Genomic DNA, 20,093 nt, shown 5'->3' with positions numbered 1-20,093 from the left:
TACATGATCATGAGGAGTCACGAAAAAATCAAAAAAATTAAAAACAGAGTCAAAAACAGAAGAAAAAAATTTTTCACCCTGGAGGACACACGGGCTGGCGTTCAACGCCCAGAAGGTGCATCTGGCCGGCGTTTAACGCCAGAACAGAGCACCATTCTGGCGCTGAACGCCCAAAACAAGCAACAACCTGGCGTTAAACGCCAGGATGGTGCACAGAGAAGACAATCTGGCGCTGAACGCCAGAAACAAGCATGAAACTGGCGTTCAACGCCAGAAACATGCATTACATGGGCGTCTAACGCCCAGAACATGCACCAATGGGCGTTTGAACGCCAGAATGATGCATGAAGGCATTTTACATGCCTATATGGAGAAGGAATGGTATTTCTTTTCACCTCAGGATCTGTGAACCCCACAGGATCCCCACCTACCATATTCCCACCTTACCTTCTAATCCTATTTTTGTGATTTGAATTCCCCATGTCACAATTCCCAATTTTCATTCACCACTCACTTCTATCCACTCTTCCCCACTCACCTTCAAAATTCAAAACTCCTTCCCACCCAAACCCACCCATATAGCCGAATACACACACCCCTCCATCTCTTCTTCTTCTTCATCATCTCTTCTTTCTTCTCTTGCTCGAGGGCGAGCAAGTTTCTAAGTTTGGTGTGGTAAACGCATAGCTTTTTGCTTTTTCATTACCATTAATGGCACCTAAGGCCAGAGAAACCTCAAAGGGAAGACAAAAGCTTCCACCTCTGAGTCTTGGGAGATGGAAAGACAAATATAAGCCGTCATAGCTCAGTGGTAGAACATTTGAATGCAAATCCAAGAAATCCCTGAGATACCTCAGGGAATAAATGGTCCTCCACACAACTATTGGGAGCAACTATGGATAGGAGTACCAAAATCACTAGGAATCATTCAACAGAAGCAAGGAAGAGACATAGAGGAGCTCAAAGAGCACCATTGCACCTTCAAGAAGGCGCCACCCTCACTCAGGTGGATTCATTCCTTGTTCTTTATTTCTTTCTGTTTTCGGTTTTTAATATTGTGTTTATCTATGTTTTGTGTCTTTACTTCATGATCATTAGTATGTAACCATGCCTTAAAGATTATGAATAATCCCATGAATCCTTCACCTCTCTTAAATGAAAAATGTTTTAATTCAAAAGAACAAGAAGTACATAATTTTCGAAATTATTAGTGAATTTAATTTAATTATATTGATGTGGTGGCAATAATTTTTGTTTTCTGAATGAATGCTTGAACAGTGCATATTTTTGATCTTGTTGTTTATGAGTGTTAAAATTGTTGGCTCTTGAAAGAATCATGAACAAAGAGAAATGTTATTGATGAACTGAAAAATTCATGAATTGATTCTTGAAGCAAGAGAAAGCAGTGAAAAAGTAAGCTTGCGAAAAAAAAATGGCGAAAAGAAAAAGAAAGAGCAGTAGAAAAAGCCAATAGCCCTTAAAACCAAAAGGCAAGGGTAAAAAGGATCCAAGGCTTTGAGCATCAATGGATAGGAGGGCCCAAGGAAATTAAATCCAGGCCTAAGCGGCTAAATCAAGCTGTCCCTATCCATGTGCTTGTGTCATGAAGGTCCAAGTGAAAAGCTTGAGACTGAGTGGTTAAAGTCGTGATCCAAAAGAGTGTGCTTAAGAGCTCTGGACACCACTAACTGGGGACTTTAGCAAAGCTGAGTCACAATCTGAAAAGGTTCACCCAGTTATGTGTCTGTGGCATTCGTGTATCCGGTGGTAATACTGGAAGACAAAGTGCTTAGGGCCACAGCCAAGACTCATAAGAAGCTGTGTTCAAGAATCAACATGCTTAACTAGGAAAGTCAATAACACTATCTGAAATTCTAAGTTCCTAGAGAAGCCAATCACTCTAAACTACAAAGGAAAAAGTGAGATGCCAAAACTGTTCAGAAGCAAAAAGCTACAAGTCCCGCTCATCTAATTAAATTAATATTCATTGATATTTTGGACTTTATAGTATATTCTCTTCTTTTTATCCTATTTGATTTTCAGTTGCTTGGGGACAAGCAACAATTTAAGTTTGGTGTTGTGATGAGCGGATAATTTATACGCTTTTTGGCATTGTTTTTATATAGTTTTTAGTAAGTTTAAGCTACTTTTAGGGATGTTTTCATTAGTTTTTATGTTAAATTCACATTTCTGGACTTTACTATGAGTTTGTGTGTTTTTCTGTGATTTCAGGTAAATTCTGACTGAAATTGAGGGATTTGAGCAAAACTCTGAAGAAGGCTGACAAAAGGACTGCTGATGCTGTTGGAATTTGACCTCCCTGCACTCGAAATGGATTTTCTGGAGCTACAGAACTCCAATTGGCGCGCTCTCAACGGCGTTGGAAAGTAGACATCCAGGGCTTTCCAGCAATATATAATAGTCCATACTTTATTCGAAGAATGACGACGTAACATGGCGTTAAACGCCAAGTACACGCTGCTGTCTGGAGTTAAACGCCAGAAAAACGTCATGATCCGGAGTTAAACGCCCAAAACACGTCATAACTCAAAGTTTAATGCCAAGAAATGCCTTAGCTCGTGGAATGATCAAGCTCAGCCCAAGCATACACCAAGTGGGCCCCGGAAGTGGATTTATGCATCAATTACTTACTCATGTAAACCCTAGTAGCTAGTCTAGTATATATAGGACATTTATCTATTGTATTAGACATCCTGGATTGTAATTTGAATCCTGTGATCACGTTAGGAGAGGGCTGGCCATTCGGCCATGCCTGAACTCTTTGCTTATGTATTTTCAACGGTGGAGTTTCTGCACACCATAGATTAAGGGTGTGGAGCTCTGCTGTACCTCAAGTATTAATGAAGTTCTATTATCTTTTATTCAAATCTCTCTTATTCTTATTCCAAGATATTCATTCGTACCCAAGAACATGGTGAATGTGATGAGTCAGATTACCCTCATTATTATTCTCACTTATGAATGTGAGTGATTGACAACCACTTCCATTCTACATGCAACAGAGCTTGAATGCGCATCTCTTAGATTCCCCAACAGAATCTTCGTGGTATAAGCTAGATAGATGGCGGCATTTATGAGGATCCGGAAAGTCTCACCTTGTCTGTGGTATTCCGAGTAGGATCCTGGGAATCCGGAAAGTCTAACCTTGTCTGTGGTATTCCGAGTAGGATTCCGGTAATGAATGACTGTGACGTGCTTCAAACTTTAACCTGCTGGGCGTTAGTGACAGACGCAAAAGAGGGATTCTATTCCAGTAGGAGCGGGAACCAACCGGTGATTAGCCGTACTGTGACAGAGTGTGTGAGCATTAGTTTTCACTGCGAGGATGGGATGTAGCCATCAGCCATGGGTGATGCCTCCAGACTGGTTAGCTGTGCGAGTGACAGCCGCACAGGGTATTTCCCCGAGAGGAAGAAAGTAGCCACAGTTGATGGTGAACCCCTATACAAAGCTTGCCATGGAAAGGAGTAAGAAGGATTGAGTAGAAGCAGTAGGAGAGCAGGCGTCCTTGGGCTCTACAGCATCTCCACATGCTTATCTGAAATTCCTACCAATGAACCTGCATAAGTATCTTTATCCCTTTCATTATTTCTGTTTTTCAAAAACCCATAAACTATTTTAATCTGCCTAACTGAGATTTGCAAGGTGACCATAGCTTGCTTCATACCAACAATCTCTGTGGATTCGACCCTTACTCACGTAAGGTTTATTACTTGGACGACCCAGTACACTTGCTGGTTAGTTGAACGGAGTTGTGAAAATAAACAATGCCCTCAGAGTAAACATCCTACAAGTAGAAAGAACAAGTGATCACAATTTCGTCCACCACTTGTCCATTGGCTTGAGAGTGTTCTACCGATGTGAACTAATGTTTAATCTTTAGGCTGGCAACCCGGGTTCTAAAGGTTGAGTCGGTGAATTGAGTTCAATTGTCCATTGTGATGGAGTGTGAAACTCCAAATTGGTGACAATGTTCTTGTAGAGGAACTTCCGACTTCTTTGAGCTGTGATGGTTGTCAAAGGTTCTACCTCGATCCACTTAGTAAAATAATCAACACACACTATGAGGTGTTTTACTTTTCCAGGGGATTGTGAAAATGGACCGAGGAGATCTAATCCCCATCTTGCAAATGGCTAAGGTGAAGTGACACTAATGAGTTCTTCTGGAGGCATGACATGAAAGTTGGCATGTTTTTAGCAAGGTGGACACTTTTTAACGAAGTCAGCCGCTTCTTTTTGCAAGGTCGGCCAAAAGAAGTCGGCTTGGATTACTTTCTTGGTTGGTGATCGTGCTCCTAAGAAGTTTTCACATATGCCATTATGAACTTTGTCTAAGACCTCCTTAGTCTTGGAGGTCGGGATACACTTCAATAAGGATGTGGATACCCCTCTTTTGTAGAGAACATTATGGACCAATGTATAGTTTTGTGCTTCCCTTATGAACTTCCTTGCTCCCATTTCATCTTTAGAAATGATATCGAATTTAAGATATTCGACTATGGGAGTCATCTATCCTAGGCTTTGGTTGGATATGGCCATTGTATTCGACTTGTCGTCTTCCTTTAGCACCCATGGTGCGTGGAGAGTTTCTTGGATCAGGCTTATTGTTGTCCCCTGGCTTGGTGCTGGCTAATTTAGAGAGGGCATTAGCTCGGGCATTGGATTCTCGAGCTATATGCAGGACTTCTCTTTCCAAGAAGTGGGCTAATTATTCTCGTTCTTCATCTAGGTACTTTTTCATATTGGGATCTTTAGCTTGATAAACCCTGTTGACTTGGGAGGTTATCACTTGAGAATCACTAAACACGATTAACCTTTCTGTCCCGACTTCTTTAGCCAGCTCAAGCCAGCGAGTAAGGTTTCATATTCTGTTTGATTGTTAGAAGAAGGAAACTCGAACTTTAATGATAGTTCAATTCAATTTCCTTGTTCATTTTCCAGAATAACCCCTACTCTACTTCTAGCTTTATTGGATGATCCATCTACATACAAATTCCAAGTTGACGGATTTTTCAAGGCTTTAGTGTATTTTGCTATGAAGTCGGCCAAATATTGGGATTTGATTGTTGTCCGAGTTTCATACCTTAAATCAAATTCGGACAGCTCCACATCCCATTATAGCATCCTTCCCGCAATGTTCGTCTTCTGTAGAATATGCTTCATGGGTTGATTAGTTCGGACCTTTATAGTGTGAGCTTGAAAATAAGGTCAAAACCTTTTGGATGTGATGATAAGGGCATATGCAAACTTCTCTATCTTTTGATAGTTTAGTTCTGCCCTCTTGTAGGGCTTTGCTTACAAAGTAAATGGGTTGTTGTCCGTGTTCATCTTTGCGGACCAAAGGTAAAGCTATAGCCCGACTTGCTACTGCTATGTAGAGGATAAGCTCCTCCCGTAGGAGAGGTTAGGTAAGGATTGGGGGTTGGCTTAGGAATGTTTTAAAGTATTGGAAGACCTATTCATATTCTTGAGTCCATTAAAATTGTTTCCTTTTTTAGTACTGAGAACAAGGATAGGGACTTCAGAGCTGATCCCGCTAGGAACCTGGACAATGTTGCCAACCTTCCTATTTAGTTGTTGGACTTTCTTGAGGTAAGTCGGGCTTTTCATCTCTAATATGGTTGTACACTTATCTGGGTTGGCCTCAATACCTCTTTAAGTGAGCATGAAATCTAAGAACTTCCCGACCTCCACTGTAAAGGTGCATTTTGAAGGATTCAATCTCATCCCATGCTTCCTTATTATGGAGAACACCTCAGACAAGTTGGTCATAAGTGCAAGGTCATCTCTAGTTTTGACGAGCATATCATCTACATATACCTCCATTAGTTTTTCAAGGTGTGATGAAAATACCTTATTCATCAGCCGTTGGTATGTGTCTCCAACATTCTTTAACCTAAAAGATATTACTACATAACAGTAGTTAGCCTTTGAAGTAATGAAAAAAATCTTTTCTTGATCTGACTTGTACATCGAGATTTGGTTGTATCCCGAGTATGCATCTATAAAGGACAGATATCTATACCCTGAAGCTGAGTCAACCAGGGTATCAATACTGGAGAGAGGGTGTGGATCCTTGGGGCAAGCTTTATTAAGGTTGATGTAATCCACACACATCCTCAATTTTTCGTTTTTCTTTTTACAAGGACCACATTAGCCAGCCACAAGGGATACTTTACCTCATTTATAAACCCAGTTTCTAATAAGGTTTACACATGTTCTTCCACGATCTGCGTTCTTTTAGGATCGAGCTTTCGTCATTTTTGCTGAACGGGCTGGAAACTTTGATAAACGGTGAGCTTGTGAGACATGAGGTTGGCATCTATACCAGGCATATCGGAGGCTTTCCAGGAGAATAGGTCAGAATTCCATCATAAGAGACTAACGAGCTGTGCCTTTAGACTTTCTTCCAGGTTGGCCCCTATGCTCGTTGTCTTTTTTGCCTGGCCTTTGATTTGCACCTTTTCTATCTTTCCTTCACGTTAGGGTCGTAGCTCTTCCCAAACTCGGATACCGCCAAGCCCAATAGTATTGACTTTATTACCATTTGTACTACCTCTTAAGTTGAGACTTTATTGTAACAGTTTCTTGCTAACTTCTGGTCTCTTTTTACAGTGGCAATTTCCTTTGCAGTTAGGAACTTCATACATAGTTGGGTGTAGAGACAACAGCAGCTAGTCGATTTAGGGTGGTTTGACCTATTAAGGCATTATAAGTGGATATAACATCGATCATGATGGAGTTAACACTTAAAGTTCTTAATTTCGTGTCTTTGCCAAAGGTGGTGTACAGCGAGATGAAACCAAGAGGTTTGATCAGCGTGTTCCCCAACCTAAAAAGGTTGTCTGGGTATGCCTTAAAGTCTTTTTCTTCTAGTCTGGGCTTCTCAAAAGTGGATTTAAATAGTATGTCGGCCGAACTCCCTTGGTCCACCAAAGTTCTATGGATATTTGCATTAACAAGGGTCATTGTAATTACCAAAGGGTTGTCGTGACCAGATGTCACCCCTTGTGCATCCTCTTTGGTGAATGAGATTGTGGACAGATCGGGAGCTCCGCTGCTTGATATACCTCCTTAAGATATCTTTTATATAAGGTCTTAGTAACTCCTCCTCCTCCTACAAATCTTCCATTTATCTTGTATATGTGCTTATCAGGAGTTTTGTGGGGGGACGCGGGTCAATCTCGCCGACTTCCATCTTCATCTCCTTTCTTCCTCTTTCCCAGGTCATCCAACCTTTCAGTGAGGTATCTTTCTAGCCGACCTTCTCTGGCCAACTTTACTATAACGTTTTTCATATCATAACAGTCATTGGTAGAAGGCCCGTATAGTGTGTGATACTCACAATATTTTGTCTAACTTCCAGCCTTTTGTGCTTAATGGGACGAGAAAGTAGAAGTTTTTCAGTGTGACAAATCTCTCTATACATTGAAGAGAAACTCGAAGTGGGGTGTAGTTGAGGTATCTTCGAGGTTTCTTCGGGTTGTACTCTTCCTTTTTCTTTGTCTCATTCTCTTTGTCCCAAGCTTGGTAAGGAGGGTTTGGCTTTGGGACTGGAGCTCTAAGTTGGGAGTTCTCTTTCATGTTGATATCCTTCTCTGCCAGCTCTTGTACATCATACAAGAAGGTCAGGTGTCGCTTGGATATAGATTAGAAAAACGACCCTTCTCTAAGGCTGTTAACCAACCCTATTATTACTGCTTTAGGAGGTAAGTTTTGTATTTCCAAGCAAGCTTTGTTGAATCTTTCCATATAATCTCAGAGTATTTTCCGACTTCTTGTTTGACCCCTAAGAGACTTGAAGCATGTTTGAATTTGTTCTTCTGAATTAAAAATTGGGTAAGAAAGTTCCTTGCCATGTCATCAAAGCAAGTCACCGACCTGGGTGGTAAGTTATCGAACCACTTCATCTCCGCCTTAGTCAGTGTTGTCGGGAAGGCCTTGCAGCGAGTTGCATTGGATGCATCAGCTAGGTACATCCGACTTTTAAAAATTGCTAAGACGATGTCTCGGGTCGGTCATTTTGTCAGAGAAATCTATGTCGGGACTTTTAAAGTTCCTGAGAACCCTAGCTCGCATGATTTCTTCAATTAACAGATCCTTCCCTCCGAGAGGAATTTCCTCCCAATTGCTCCGACTTCGAAGGTCGGCCTATAATATCTCTCTCTGCTTTTCGTAATTCTCTGTGTTTCTCATCTGTCGCGGTGCCCGTGTATGAGTCCTAGTATTTCTGTGGGATGAGGAGGCTTTTCGTCCTCTGGTGAATGTACCTCCGACTATAGTCATTGGGTGTAAGGATTTCGCGATGTTCCTTCCTTATTTGGATTACTTGTCCCTTCTAGTCACGGGGGTACAATAAGGGCTCGTTCGTCGTTGTGAGTTTCAGGCTCAGACTCAGATGCGGTGCATCCGTCTTCAAATTGTTCATCCGTCATGGTGGGGTGTAGACTTCTAGGTCCCCGAAAACGGCACCAATGTTCCGGGAGTTACCTGAAACTGGGTTATTTTTTGGTCTAGATGTGAGGTCCAGACTCTTTTTGAGGTAACATTCGACTTGTATTGGTGCTGAGGTGCCACCATCCAAGTTTCTCATGAGGAATAGGGGTGGTACTTATAAGAGACTCCAATGTTTAAGTTAGCAAGGACTTTAAGCAGGTTTTTAGTAGATTTGGTCCTGAATAAATCTGAGAGTGTCAATTTATTTACAGTAGAATAGATAACCACCTTTTAAAGTAGTTCCACCTTTATTAGTGGATAACTGTTCCCTTTTTCTAGGGAAGTTATTGAGATCTCCCTTCTAGATAAGTGGGAGATATCTTAGGAAGTAGTTACTTATTCGGATAAGTAGGGTTGAGCTATCTTCGTTGCGCCCGACCTTTATGAGGTCGGATAGGAGTAGTAAAAGCCACCTTTATGGGATGGACTGTTATTCTTTTTGGGCCTGGCTTCATTTTAGGCCAGGATATGAACACCTGGTGTGGATCAGGTTGCTAATGTCCTCACAAAACCCCTTGCTGCTACTGCGTTTGAAAGGCTGAAAGCCAAACTTCGAGTGTGTCAAGACCCAATTTGAGTTTGAAAGGGGGTTATAGAGGCTATAAAGTCCATATCAAAAAAAGAAGAGAGTGAAAGAGTTAGTTATGCAACAAGACAACAGAATTGTGGTCCAATTTAGTTAGAGTTGGTTATCAGGATTTGTTGAGTTTGTTAGGAGCTGTATTATAAATAGATAACCTAGGGTTAGTTGTATAAGAAGTTTCGTATTCTATAGTTCAATTTTACAAGTTTGAATTCTCTATACTCTCTTTCTTTCTTCTTGTTTACTCTTAAGCCTTTTACTTCATTGAGTACAATAAAATTATTTCCCAAAAAATTAAAAAAAAATTTGAAATCCACCTTTTTTTTTCGGGTGGAGACAAGTTTGTCGCACCCTAAGAGTACACAAGAATAAACAAAAATAAATTATATTTAAAAATAACTTGAAATTTTTTGTACTTCACATTAATTTTTTTAAAATACGTATTCTTAAAAATCTATAAAAAAAATCAAATAAAATCATATGTTCAAATTATTATTTGTTCAATTATATATGATACATGCATACAAACATATGATACATGCATAAAAACAGCAATAATATAGTATGAATGATGCTTTCTAATACCTAGAAAAACTTGAAAATTCACTTGAGAAAATGGCAAACTTTATAAATTTTATAAAATTCACTGAAGAAGATATGATGAACTTGTTCCACAAAAAAAAAAATTAAATCTTAAAAATAAAATTTTAATAATTTTTTAAAAAATATATTTTTTATTTTATAATATAAAAAAACCCCATTTCAATATGAAAAAAGAACGGACTCACGCTATGCATGCAAGATGAAGTTGGCTGACTTTACTTTAGGACAATTTAAGGATAATTTAGTGTGTGTTTGGATTGTAGTTGGTCAAATTAGAGTTTGAATAAAAGTGATTTTATAGAATTGATTTTGGATAGAAGTAAGTTTGTGTCAACATGATTTATGTTTGGCAACTCTTTACCAAAATTGATTTTGATAAAATAAATTTTATTTGGATAATATTAGTTAAAATCACTTTTAGATAGATAATTACTTAAAAGAACATGACATTAAATTATAATATTATTTTTTTATACATGTTTAATTTTTTTTATATTTTTTTCTTATATATTTTTTATATAGTATATTTTTAATACTCTTAGTACTCTTCTTTAGTACATTATAATTTTTAACTATTATTATTATTATCTAATGGGATCAATAAATTCTATTATAAAAAGATAATAATAAATATAATACACAAAAATTATAACTATAAAAATATATAATGTCAAATAAAAAAATTAATAAAAAATAATAAAAAAGAATTCATATAGAGAGGAATAATAAGAATTCTATAAATAATGCAATAATATGTATAAAGGATAAAGTTAGTAAAAGAAAAATAAATATGGAAGGTATTACCTAAAAGCACGTTAGTGCAACGGAGAAGCTAGAAATTATTGCTTCTTGTAAACGTGGGTTTAGGAATAAAAGCACTTCTACGTTTGTAGAAAAGAAAATTAGCCAAACAAAAAAGTGAAGCTTTCAAGAAGCTCTAACATACTTTTTTCCTTCAAACGTGGTTACCAAACATACCGTTAAGCCTAAGTTGAAGTTGGCTGACTTTACTTCAGGACAATTTAAGCTAAGCCTAATTAGGGGTGTTCAGATCCAAACCGGTCCAAAAAAAACCGCGAAACCGGACCGATTCAAACCGAAAACCGAATTAAACCGCTCTATTTTGGATATTTTTTGGATTTTGGATCGGTTTTATTGCGGTTCGGTTCGGTTTGCGGTTCCCCTCTACATAACCGAACCGAACCGAACCGAACCGCATATATTACAAATAATAATAATAATAATAATAATAATAATAATAATACCTATTACCTACCGTAGCACACTAGCACTAGCACACTTCACACTTGTGCAGTAGCGCAACGCCGATTCCTAAATTTTGAAAACCCTAAACTAAAGAAGGAAAGTAAGAAACACTTTCTGCTCAGTGCTCTCTCTCTCTCGCTCCTTAGTCCTTACTCCTTAGTCTTCGTTCTTCATCCTTACACAACATCACTCACTCTCACTATCACAGATTCACAGCATCATTCACTCTCAGTCACTCCCACTGACACACGCCGACGTCGTCCGCCGCTCTTCTTCTGAATAATGCCCTTCGCCGCCTCCTCTTCTCAGTGACGCCGCTGGCGGCTCCTCTCCGCGGTGACACCGCTGCCGCCTTCTCCCCTCGGTGGCGCTGCTGCTGCTCTTCTTCAAGGTATATTTTTACTTAGTTTTGTTTATTTTGTTTTGTTCTGTTGTTTTAAGATTTTGTTTAAATTTAATTTTTACTTGTTAATCTGTGTTAAACTATGTTAAACTGTTCATTGTTGAAGGTAGATTTTTACTTGCTTTTGTTTATTTTGTTTTATTCTGTTATTTTAAGATTTTGTTTAATTTTAAAGTTTACTTGTTAATCTGTGTTAAACTGTTCAAGTCTCAAGGTATATTTTTACTTGGTTTTGTTTATTTTGTTTTGTTCTGTTGTGTTAAGATTTTGTTTAATTTTATTTTTTACTTGTTAATCTGTGTTAAACTGTTCATTGTTGAAGGTAGATTTTTACTTGCTTTTGTTTATTTTGTTTTTGTAAATCTGTTAAACTTTCACTGATATCATTGATTCAAAAGACAAAAATTTCTTAGAAGGTAACAAGTTCGACTTTGATATTTTTAACAAACTAATGAATATGCAATTCTATACTACCTTAATGTTTCTTATGAGTAAAACATTAAATCTTATGTAACATTGTTCACATCAATCATTGATGGTAGCTTTGAGTTAATGTCTTGTACATATATTTACCTGTGCTTAGTACTTATGCTTCATTTCATATTCTTTTACAAGATAATTGCCACAAATTGCTCAATGTATAATTGTTAATATGAACTTCAGTGATATTTGAAAGGGGACAAAGATGATGGATTTCACGCTTTAAGTGTTCTATTTAGGATGTTCTGGTAGATGCATAAGGAAAAGAAATAAAATAAATAAAAAAGTTATGCTACTAGATTTTCATAATAAGTATAATCTGGAAATATAATGGAACACGACTAGGGTATATGAACAATTAAAAGATAGAAAGAAGCTTGTGAGGTATATGTATAAAATCTACCTTTGTTCTTGTTGATTGAAATTGAATTCTATTTTTTTTATTTTTTGCAGATTTTATATTTGTTCCAGTAATTTTAGCTTTTAATTCGAAGGTCAACAATGTCAGCTTCATATCCTGAGGTAATTTTTTATTGTGTAATGTGTATGTTGGTAACAACTCAATATGTTAATTAATTGAGAAAAATATTAAAATAACATAAACTGATTAATTATCTTTGTTATCACAGGATGTTCAAAGTAGCGAGCCAGGATTTACCAGTGCTACTCCATCCACTTTTGAATCATTCAGATCTTCAGGACAGTTAGAGTCAATGCCGCCTCCACAGCAGCAATCGCAGCCACAAACTCAGACGCAGACGCAACCACCATCGCTGCCGCCACTGCCGCCGCACAGTGATCAGAACAATGAAGGAACTAGATCTAAGAGGAGGAGAGGCAAAGCAAATGTTGCTAATGAGTCACCTAATCCTGGCCAGTCTGAGGAACAAGGTACAGGTAACACTAAAAAACCTGTTAGACCTAGATCTTGGACTTGGGAGCATTTTAAAAAAGATGATAGTGGTCCCAAACCTAGGGCTATATGTAAGTGGTGTGGAGCATCTTATGCGGCTGATTCACATAAAAATGGTACTAGCAATCTTAAAAGTCACTTGTTGAGTCAATGTAGAAAATTTCCAAAAGATTCACTTGATCCCACTCAAAAAACACTTGTTATGCAGCAACTTAAAAAAGAAGAAGGAAATGGGCTGGGTAATTGTTTGACTTCTGTATCATTTGATCCTGATTTATGTAGACAAGCTCTTGCTAGAATGATAATCATAGATGAGTTGCCTTTTAGATTTGTTGAAGGGGAGGGATTTCGTTATTTCATGAGTGTTTTACAGCCAAAACTCCATATTCCGGGCAGAATTTCAGTTGCTAGGGATTGTTGGAACTTGTTCATGAATGAAAAACATAAATTGAAGAGTGTCTTTGTAAACTCAAATCAAAGTGTGTGTTTGACCACTGATTGTTGGACTTCTGTACAAAATCTAAACTATCTTTGTCTCACTGCACATTTTATTGATCAAGATTGGAAGTTGCAAAAGAGAATTCTTAACTTTTGTCTCATCAAGAATCATAAAGGTGAAACAATTGGTAGGAAGATAGAAAAATGTCTTTTGAATTGGGGAATAAGTAGAGTCTTTAGCATCACGGTTGATAATGCTAGTTCAAATGATGTTGCCATTTGTTACTTGAAAGGTAGAATGGAAGATTGGAATTCACATCCTTTAAAAGGTGAACATTTGCATGTTAGGTGTTGTGCTCATATCTTGAACTTGGTGGTGAATGATGGTTTGAAGGATATGCATTCTTCAATTAGTAAAATTAGAAATGCTGTTAGATATGTCCGTGCTTCTCCTAGTCGTATGGATAGGTTTAAAAGTTGCATTAAAGAGGCTAGGATCCAAGACTGCTCTTGTGTGCAATTAGATGTCCCCACTAGATGGAATTCCACTTACATAATGCTTGATAGTGCTTTAAAATTCCAAAAGGCCTTCAAGAGATTAAGTGAGAGGGATGCTGAGTTTGTAATGATGCAAGGGGGCATTCCAAAGAATGAAGATTGGGATAATGCAAGATGTTTTGTGAGGTTTTTGAAGATTTTTTCTGATGTAACCAAAAAAGTCTCGGGTTCTACATTTGTGACTTCTTCTTCATATTTTCATCACTTTTGTTCAATTCTTAGTTCTTTGAAGACTTGGGCTGATAGTAATGACATACTACTTAAGGGTATGGCTACAAAAATGAAGGCTAAGCATGATAAATATTGGGGTAACTTAAGGAACATGAATATGATGATTTTTGTTGCTGTGGTACTTGACCCTAGATACAAGATTAAGTTTGTTGAGTGGAGTTTTCAAAGGTTGTTTGAGAAGGAGGATGCTGATTTCTTATGTGGTAAGGTGAAGGAAGTATTCAATGACTTGTTTAACAGCTATAGGGTTGCTCTCAATAGTGATCAAGCACACCAATCTGCACAACACAGCCAAGATGTGGATATGGATGATAGTGCCTTTGATGATGTTCGCTTTGCGGCAGCATTTGAAAATGATGTACAAGCAAGTGAGAGTGTCAACACAAATGAAGTGGATTTATATCTCATGGAGTCCTTGGAGAAACCAGTTGATCCAAGTAGTTTTGATATTTTAACTTGGTGGAAAGTGAGCTCTAACAATTACAAATATCCTGTTTTAAGTCAAATTGCGAGGGATATTCTAGCTATGCCGGTGTCAACGGTTGCTTCTGAATCCGCCTTTAGCACGGGAGGTAGAGTGCTTAATCAATATAGGAGCTCTCTTACTCCAAAAACTGTTGAAGCTTTGATTTGTGCACAAAATTGGTTTCGAGCCAATTCATTGCCAATTGACCTTGAGGAGTCTTTTGAAGAATTTGAAAAACTTGAGAAAGGTAATGCTCTTTAATATTATGTTTTATTTTATCTTCACATAGTGATTAACTTTACTATTTGATAATATGTTTAACTTACTAATATTTATTTTATTACATTTTATTGTAGAACTTGAGCCAATTCCTCAACTAATAGATGAAGAAGGCTCTGGTGATGAATCTGATTAGTGATCAGTGCTTCAGCTTTCAGTTTGGAGTTCTTTATGTTATGTTTTTATTAAGACTTTTCTATGTTATTTAATTTTGTGTTGTTGAGACTTGTTTAGTTATTTTGATGCTGAAGAATTATTATTTTATCAATACTTGTTGAATATGTTAGATTGTTGGGCAATTGGACATGTTAGTTTATAATGTTTTATGGAATTTTTGTTTTATTATTACGTTGAATTGTGTTTTATTATTATAATGGATTATTGGACAGGTTATATAACTTTATAAATTAAGTTATTATTTTGTATTTAAAAAACCGCGGATCCAAACCGATCCAAACCGCTTGTAATCGGATCGGATCGGATCGGATTTCCAAAAAATGTTCATCCAATCCAAACCGCACCGCACATAAATTAAGTGTTCGGATCGGATGACTTTTTCCTTCAAAACCGAACCAAACCGCACCGCGAACACCCCTAAGCCTAATTATTGGTGAAAGGGACATGTGAATTAGGGGTGTTTAAATTTAAACCGATCTAAATTAAATTATTCATCTAATTTAAATTAAACCAAAAATTGATTAAAATCGTATTAGTTCAGATTTGATTGAATTTTATTTTTTGCAAACTGCTGGATCAGATTGGATCGGATTTCGGATCTATTTTTCATAACCGATCCAATCCAATCCAAACCACACAATGTGCTATAATATTATTATTTTATCATTATATTTACAATTATACTTATAACATATTCAATTTTTTATACATTTTTATATTATTCATGTATTATTATTATTTAATAAATATTTTATGTTCAAAATGTTATTTATTTATTTATTTTAACAAATCTATCATTTTATTTCTATTATTATATTATCGTTGGCTTTTTAATATATTGTTGAGACTTGTTATGTCATTGTTGATTATTTAAAATTTGATATTAAGATTTGTTATATGTATTTAATTTTTTTTTAATTTATAAAACCATAAATCCAATCAATTCCAAACCGCTTGAAATTGGATAAGTCGGATTAGATTTTTTTAAAAAAAATATCCCATCCAAACTGCATCACAAGTAAATTTAGTGTTCGAATCGGATGAGTTTTTGACTCAAATATCCTTAATGTTAATAACATCATTCATACCTAGTGGCTAGTGCACACTAAAATCATTTACGAGTATAAAATAGAAATAAAAATATATATTAAAAATAAATTAAATATATATTTACACATAAATAATTAATTTTAGTAGTTAATTTTAGTGTTTAAATAATTTTTTTTTATAAATTTGGCCAAAGATTGCTTTCTGTAATCCATCAAAGCAATGAACATTAATTAACCATAATCCTTATAAGTTCTTATATAAAATACAAACCAAGAACAACAACGAAGAACAAGTTTTACAAAACTTCTCTCTTGGTCACTGCTGCTTTGAGACTTTATCCAATGCGTCAAAAACAAATTGCTGAGTTACATCCTCCACAATCACCGTCTTGTCTCTTGATTTAGAACCAGTTCCTATAGAAACCTGCCTTCGTTTTACACCTAAAACCTGTAATCACCAAAATGTTCCATTTTCCAACACTAAAGAATCCTAAATTACTATGCAATGTGAAAATTTCAATTCAAGCACAGAGCCTTACAGAGCTAATGTAATTGAGAAGAGCGGCGTTTGCTTCTCCATCCCTGGCAGGCGCGTCGATTTGAACTCCTACCGCTTCATCGCTGATATCTAAAACCCTATTTCTTGTTACCAAACAGCGGTGGAAATAGAACTATAAAATTGAACCTATGAAACTGAGTTTGAGTTGAAGAGAAGACCTGTTACGGATGCGGATTTGGATCCGGGTTTGGCGTGGATGGTTACGGCGACGGAAGAAGGAGACATGATCCTTATACAAGACGGAAATTTGTCTGATGTTTGTGGCAGAGGCTGCGCCCTGGGTTCGGCCTTCGCTTTCCCCTTCTTCGCCGGCGCCATGCTTTCAGGTTCTTTTCTTCCCGGTGACCGGTGAGGGAGAAAGTGTCGATATCGCTGGCGATTCGATTAACGAAGATGGGTCCAAGAGGTAATAGGGGTGTTTTTGGGGGAAACTGGGTGTTGGGTGAGATTTTATTTCGGGTTTGGTCGTTTGGGATCCGGCTCGTTGGTTACTTTAACTTTAGCCTGCGTTTGTTTCAGATAATAACGCAAAGATGGAAAACAAAATAAAGACAAAAATATAAAAATTAATTTTTTTTATATTTTATTTGATAATAAATTAAAATAAATTATAAAAATTTAATTTATTTTTATTTTAAAAAAATAAAAAAATATAATAACAAGAAAATATAATTATCAATATTTGATAGAAATAATAAATAAAAAATAAGTTATATTTTTTATTAATGTACTTATAAACAAATGCAGGATTAAAGTTTAAAGAGAAAGTAACTTGATTTCCACCATTAAATTATGGGAAATAGATTTGTCAACGTGATATTTTTTTGGCCAATTTTATAGTGCTTTTTGTTTGGTGTCTAACTTTTGTCTAAGTTATTTTTTTAGTAACTTTAAAATATTTAAAATTTTTTAATTTTTATATTTTTAAATTTAAAATTAATTATTTTACCTATTTTAGTAATTAGACAATACTTTTTAGGCATCATAGTAAACACCTATTTTTTTTATAGTTGTCAAAATCGAATCTGTGATCAAACTAGTTAGCTTATTGACTATTGCTTATTGGTTCAATCGATGAGTCACTAGTTGAGCCGATAGAATCAAATTCTATGTAAATAAAAAATATAAAATAGTTAAAATTTAAAAATAAAATTTAAAATACATATTTTCACTAATATTTTAAAAACAATCAAATTTCAATAAATTCTAATCAATTAAGTTATAATCCGATTAGGCGATTATTATTAAATAAGTATATAAAATTCTAATATTTCTTCGTAATAAATTTGTTTTAATTTTATTTTTGTATTAAAAATATAAATATTATATATTTTTTAGTTATACCTGTTTAATAATATTTTATTAATAATTATGAATAATAAAAACATAATTAATTTAAATATAAATGGGTATAAAATTAAAATAATATCTAAAAGATTATTGTGCAGTTTTACTATATAATTAATAAGGATTTGATTTTGTAAACAATAAGAACAACAGGGAGTTAAACTCCAAAGAGGTCCCTGATATTCACAAATTGCATCGATTTAATCCTTGACTTACCAATTACATAATTTATGTCCCCGACTTTGTTAAAAATGCACTACATTGGTCCCTCTCCACATCTCCAGCCAGTTTACCTGTCGCCGGCAGTGACATGGCACTGACATGCCACGCTGGCGTATATAACGGCTACTGAGGTGGCAATTGGAATTATTTAACCTATTTTAGTCCCCTTATCTATTTTCAATCCTAATTTCAGCATCACATCTCTATCGCCCTTCATCTTCTTCTCTTTGCTCATGAACGTTCTTCTTCTACTTCTTTGTTGTTACTCTTTAAAACTGATAGCAAAATCATGATTAGATGTGCAAGTCAGGGTCAAGGAATGATATGTGAAATTGCATTGTTTAGAATCATAATGATAAAACACTTAGAACCTCAATTGAAACTTGGAAGTTGTGGATCTTATCAGTCCAAGGGTTTTTTTTTCTTAATAGGGTTAATGGTCTTGAGAGCTTTCTATACTGCACTATTGAACTTAAATCCAGAACCAAATACTATTTGTCATATTCTATCACCCTTCTTGACCCTTCTGTTGGCTTCTGTGTAAGCCAATTCATGCCATGAAGATAGCTGCAAGTTCTTCTCCAACTCATCCAAAACGGCCCTACCTCGTGCGTGGATGCAAAAATATTCGAATGCAAGCTTGAAATATGGAATATATGCTTTGAGAGAATGTTGTTGGGAGGCCTAAGGTAGAGAGTTTTGTTAAGGGGTGCGGGGCTCATCGATGGTCTTTATGGTATAGGTGGCGACATCGTCTTTATCATCGAAAACGGCCTTGAGTGTGTCATCTCCGAAGAAGTGGACCTTTTTCCTGAGAGGCACGAAAGACCCCATCTGAGACATGCTGCCCGCAAAGTAGCCCGCAAATAGGTTGGCGGAGATGTACATGAAAGGGATGTTTGATTCCTCTATCGCTTTCCTCACAGCCATCTTGTCCTCAAATGTCACCCTTCCTAGCTCTAACGCGTCCCCCATCCTCGCTGGGTCCAGTCCAAACTCCAACGGCAAGAGGCGCTACGGTCATACAAGACTAGACTATTAATTGATTGATGATGAAATTAGAAACTAAAATGAATTGAATGAAACCTTGACGTTGCCGGCTTCCTTGATGGCGTTAATGAGGTTGAGCTGCAAGCCAATGTTGTGGCTCCTGATATGGACACTCGAGATGAAATTGATGACAACATCCACCTTCTTGACAGCATCCACAAGGCTCTGGTGGTCGGAGAAGGATGTCTCTATGAGGTGGGCAACATCCAATCATGATTTTGCTTTCAGTTTCAAAGAGTAACAACAAAGAAGCACGAGAAGAACGTTTCTTAGAAAAGAGAAGAAGATGAAGAACGATAGAGATGGGATGCTGAAATTAGGGTTGAAAATAGGTAAAAGGACCACAATGGGTCAAATAGTTCTAATTGCCACGTCAGCTAGCCATCATATACGCCAGCGTGGCATGTCAGTGCCATGTCATTGCCGGCGGCAGGTAAATTGGCCAGAGATGCAGAGAGGGGACCAACGTGGTGCATTTTTAACAAAGTTGGGGACATAAACAGTGCAATTGGTAAGTCAGGGACTAAATCGATGCAATCAGTGAATCTCAGGGACCACTTTGGGGTTTAACTCGAACAATAGGTTTTAAAATTGACCCAATAAAGTAAAAAAAAAAACACTCAACCCCAAATTACCTCTTAGACTTTAACATTAGAATAACCATCTGCACACCTAGTGAATTGAACATCTAGCCATTATTAACTGTGCATGAGTAAATCGAATCAAAAGAAATAACCATCCAATTAAAAATAATGAACATAATCATATACTTTTTTAAAAATAATGACATATCCATTGTTCACGTTGTTTAGTATTCTCATTGTCTACCTATACTTTTTCAATTAATAATTAACATATAAAATATCAAAGAATAACATAGTTCAACGATAAAAGGTGTATGCAATAATAAAGAAGACTTAGGTTCAATCCACACTTTCATTAATTTTGGAAT

General features: G+C 36.4%; 2 protein-coding genes and 1 pseudogene across 2 annotated transcripts; 1 reads left to right on the top strand and 2 right to left on the bottom strand.

The window, feature by feature from the left end:
• The first annotated feature begins 12,353 nt into the window (after positions 1-12,353).
• On the top strand, positions 12,354-14,873 carry LOC140175697 (zinc finger BED domain-containing protein RICESLEEPER 2-like). Its single transcript, XM_072204234.1, has 3 exons — positions 12,354-12,374; positions 12,482-14,705; positions 14,815-14,873. The coding sequence occupies exons 1-3, from the start codon at positions 12,354-12,356 to the stop codon at positions 14,871-14,873; spliced, it is 2,304 nt and encodes a 767-aa protein (XP_072060335.1).
• A 1,242-nt stretch (positions 14,874-16,115) lies between these two features.
• Positions 16,116-17,057, bottom strand: LOC112715885 (uncharacterized). The gene is made up of 3 exons (XM_025767704.3): positions 16,681-17,057; positions 16,503-16,591; positions 16,116-16,411 (listed from the first exon to the last, which is right to left on the bottom strand). Exons 1-3 carry the CDS (start codon positions 16,838-16,840, stop codon positions 16,280-16,282), a joined length of 381 nt encoding a protein of 126 aa, XP_025623489.1. The 5' UTR covers positions 16,841-17,057; the 3' UTR covers positions 16,116-16,279.
• Positions 17,058-18,582: 1,525 nt separating this feature from the next.
• Positions 18,583-19,351, bottom strand: LOC112717713 (isoflavone reductase homolog; annotated as a pseudogene).
• Positions 19,352-20,093: the final 742 nt, after the last annotated feature.

The sequence above is a fragment of the Arachis hypogaea genome, chromosome 10, assembly GCF_003086295.3.
Source record: "Arachis hypogaea cultivar Tifrunner chromosome 10, arahy.Tifrunner.gnm2.J5K5, whole genome shotgun sequence".
Taxonomy (NCBI): Eukaryota; Viridiplantae; Streptophyta; class Magnoliopsida; order Fabales; family Fabaceae; genus Arachis; species Arachis hypogaea.
This window is presented reverse-complemented; position numbering and strand designations above follow the sequence as displayed.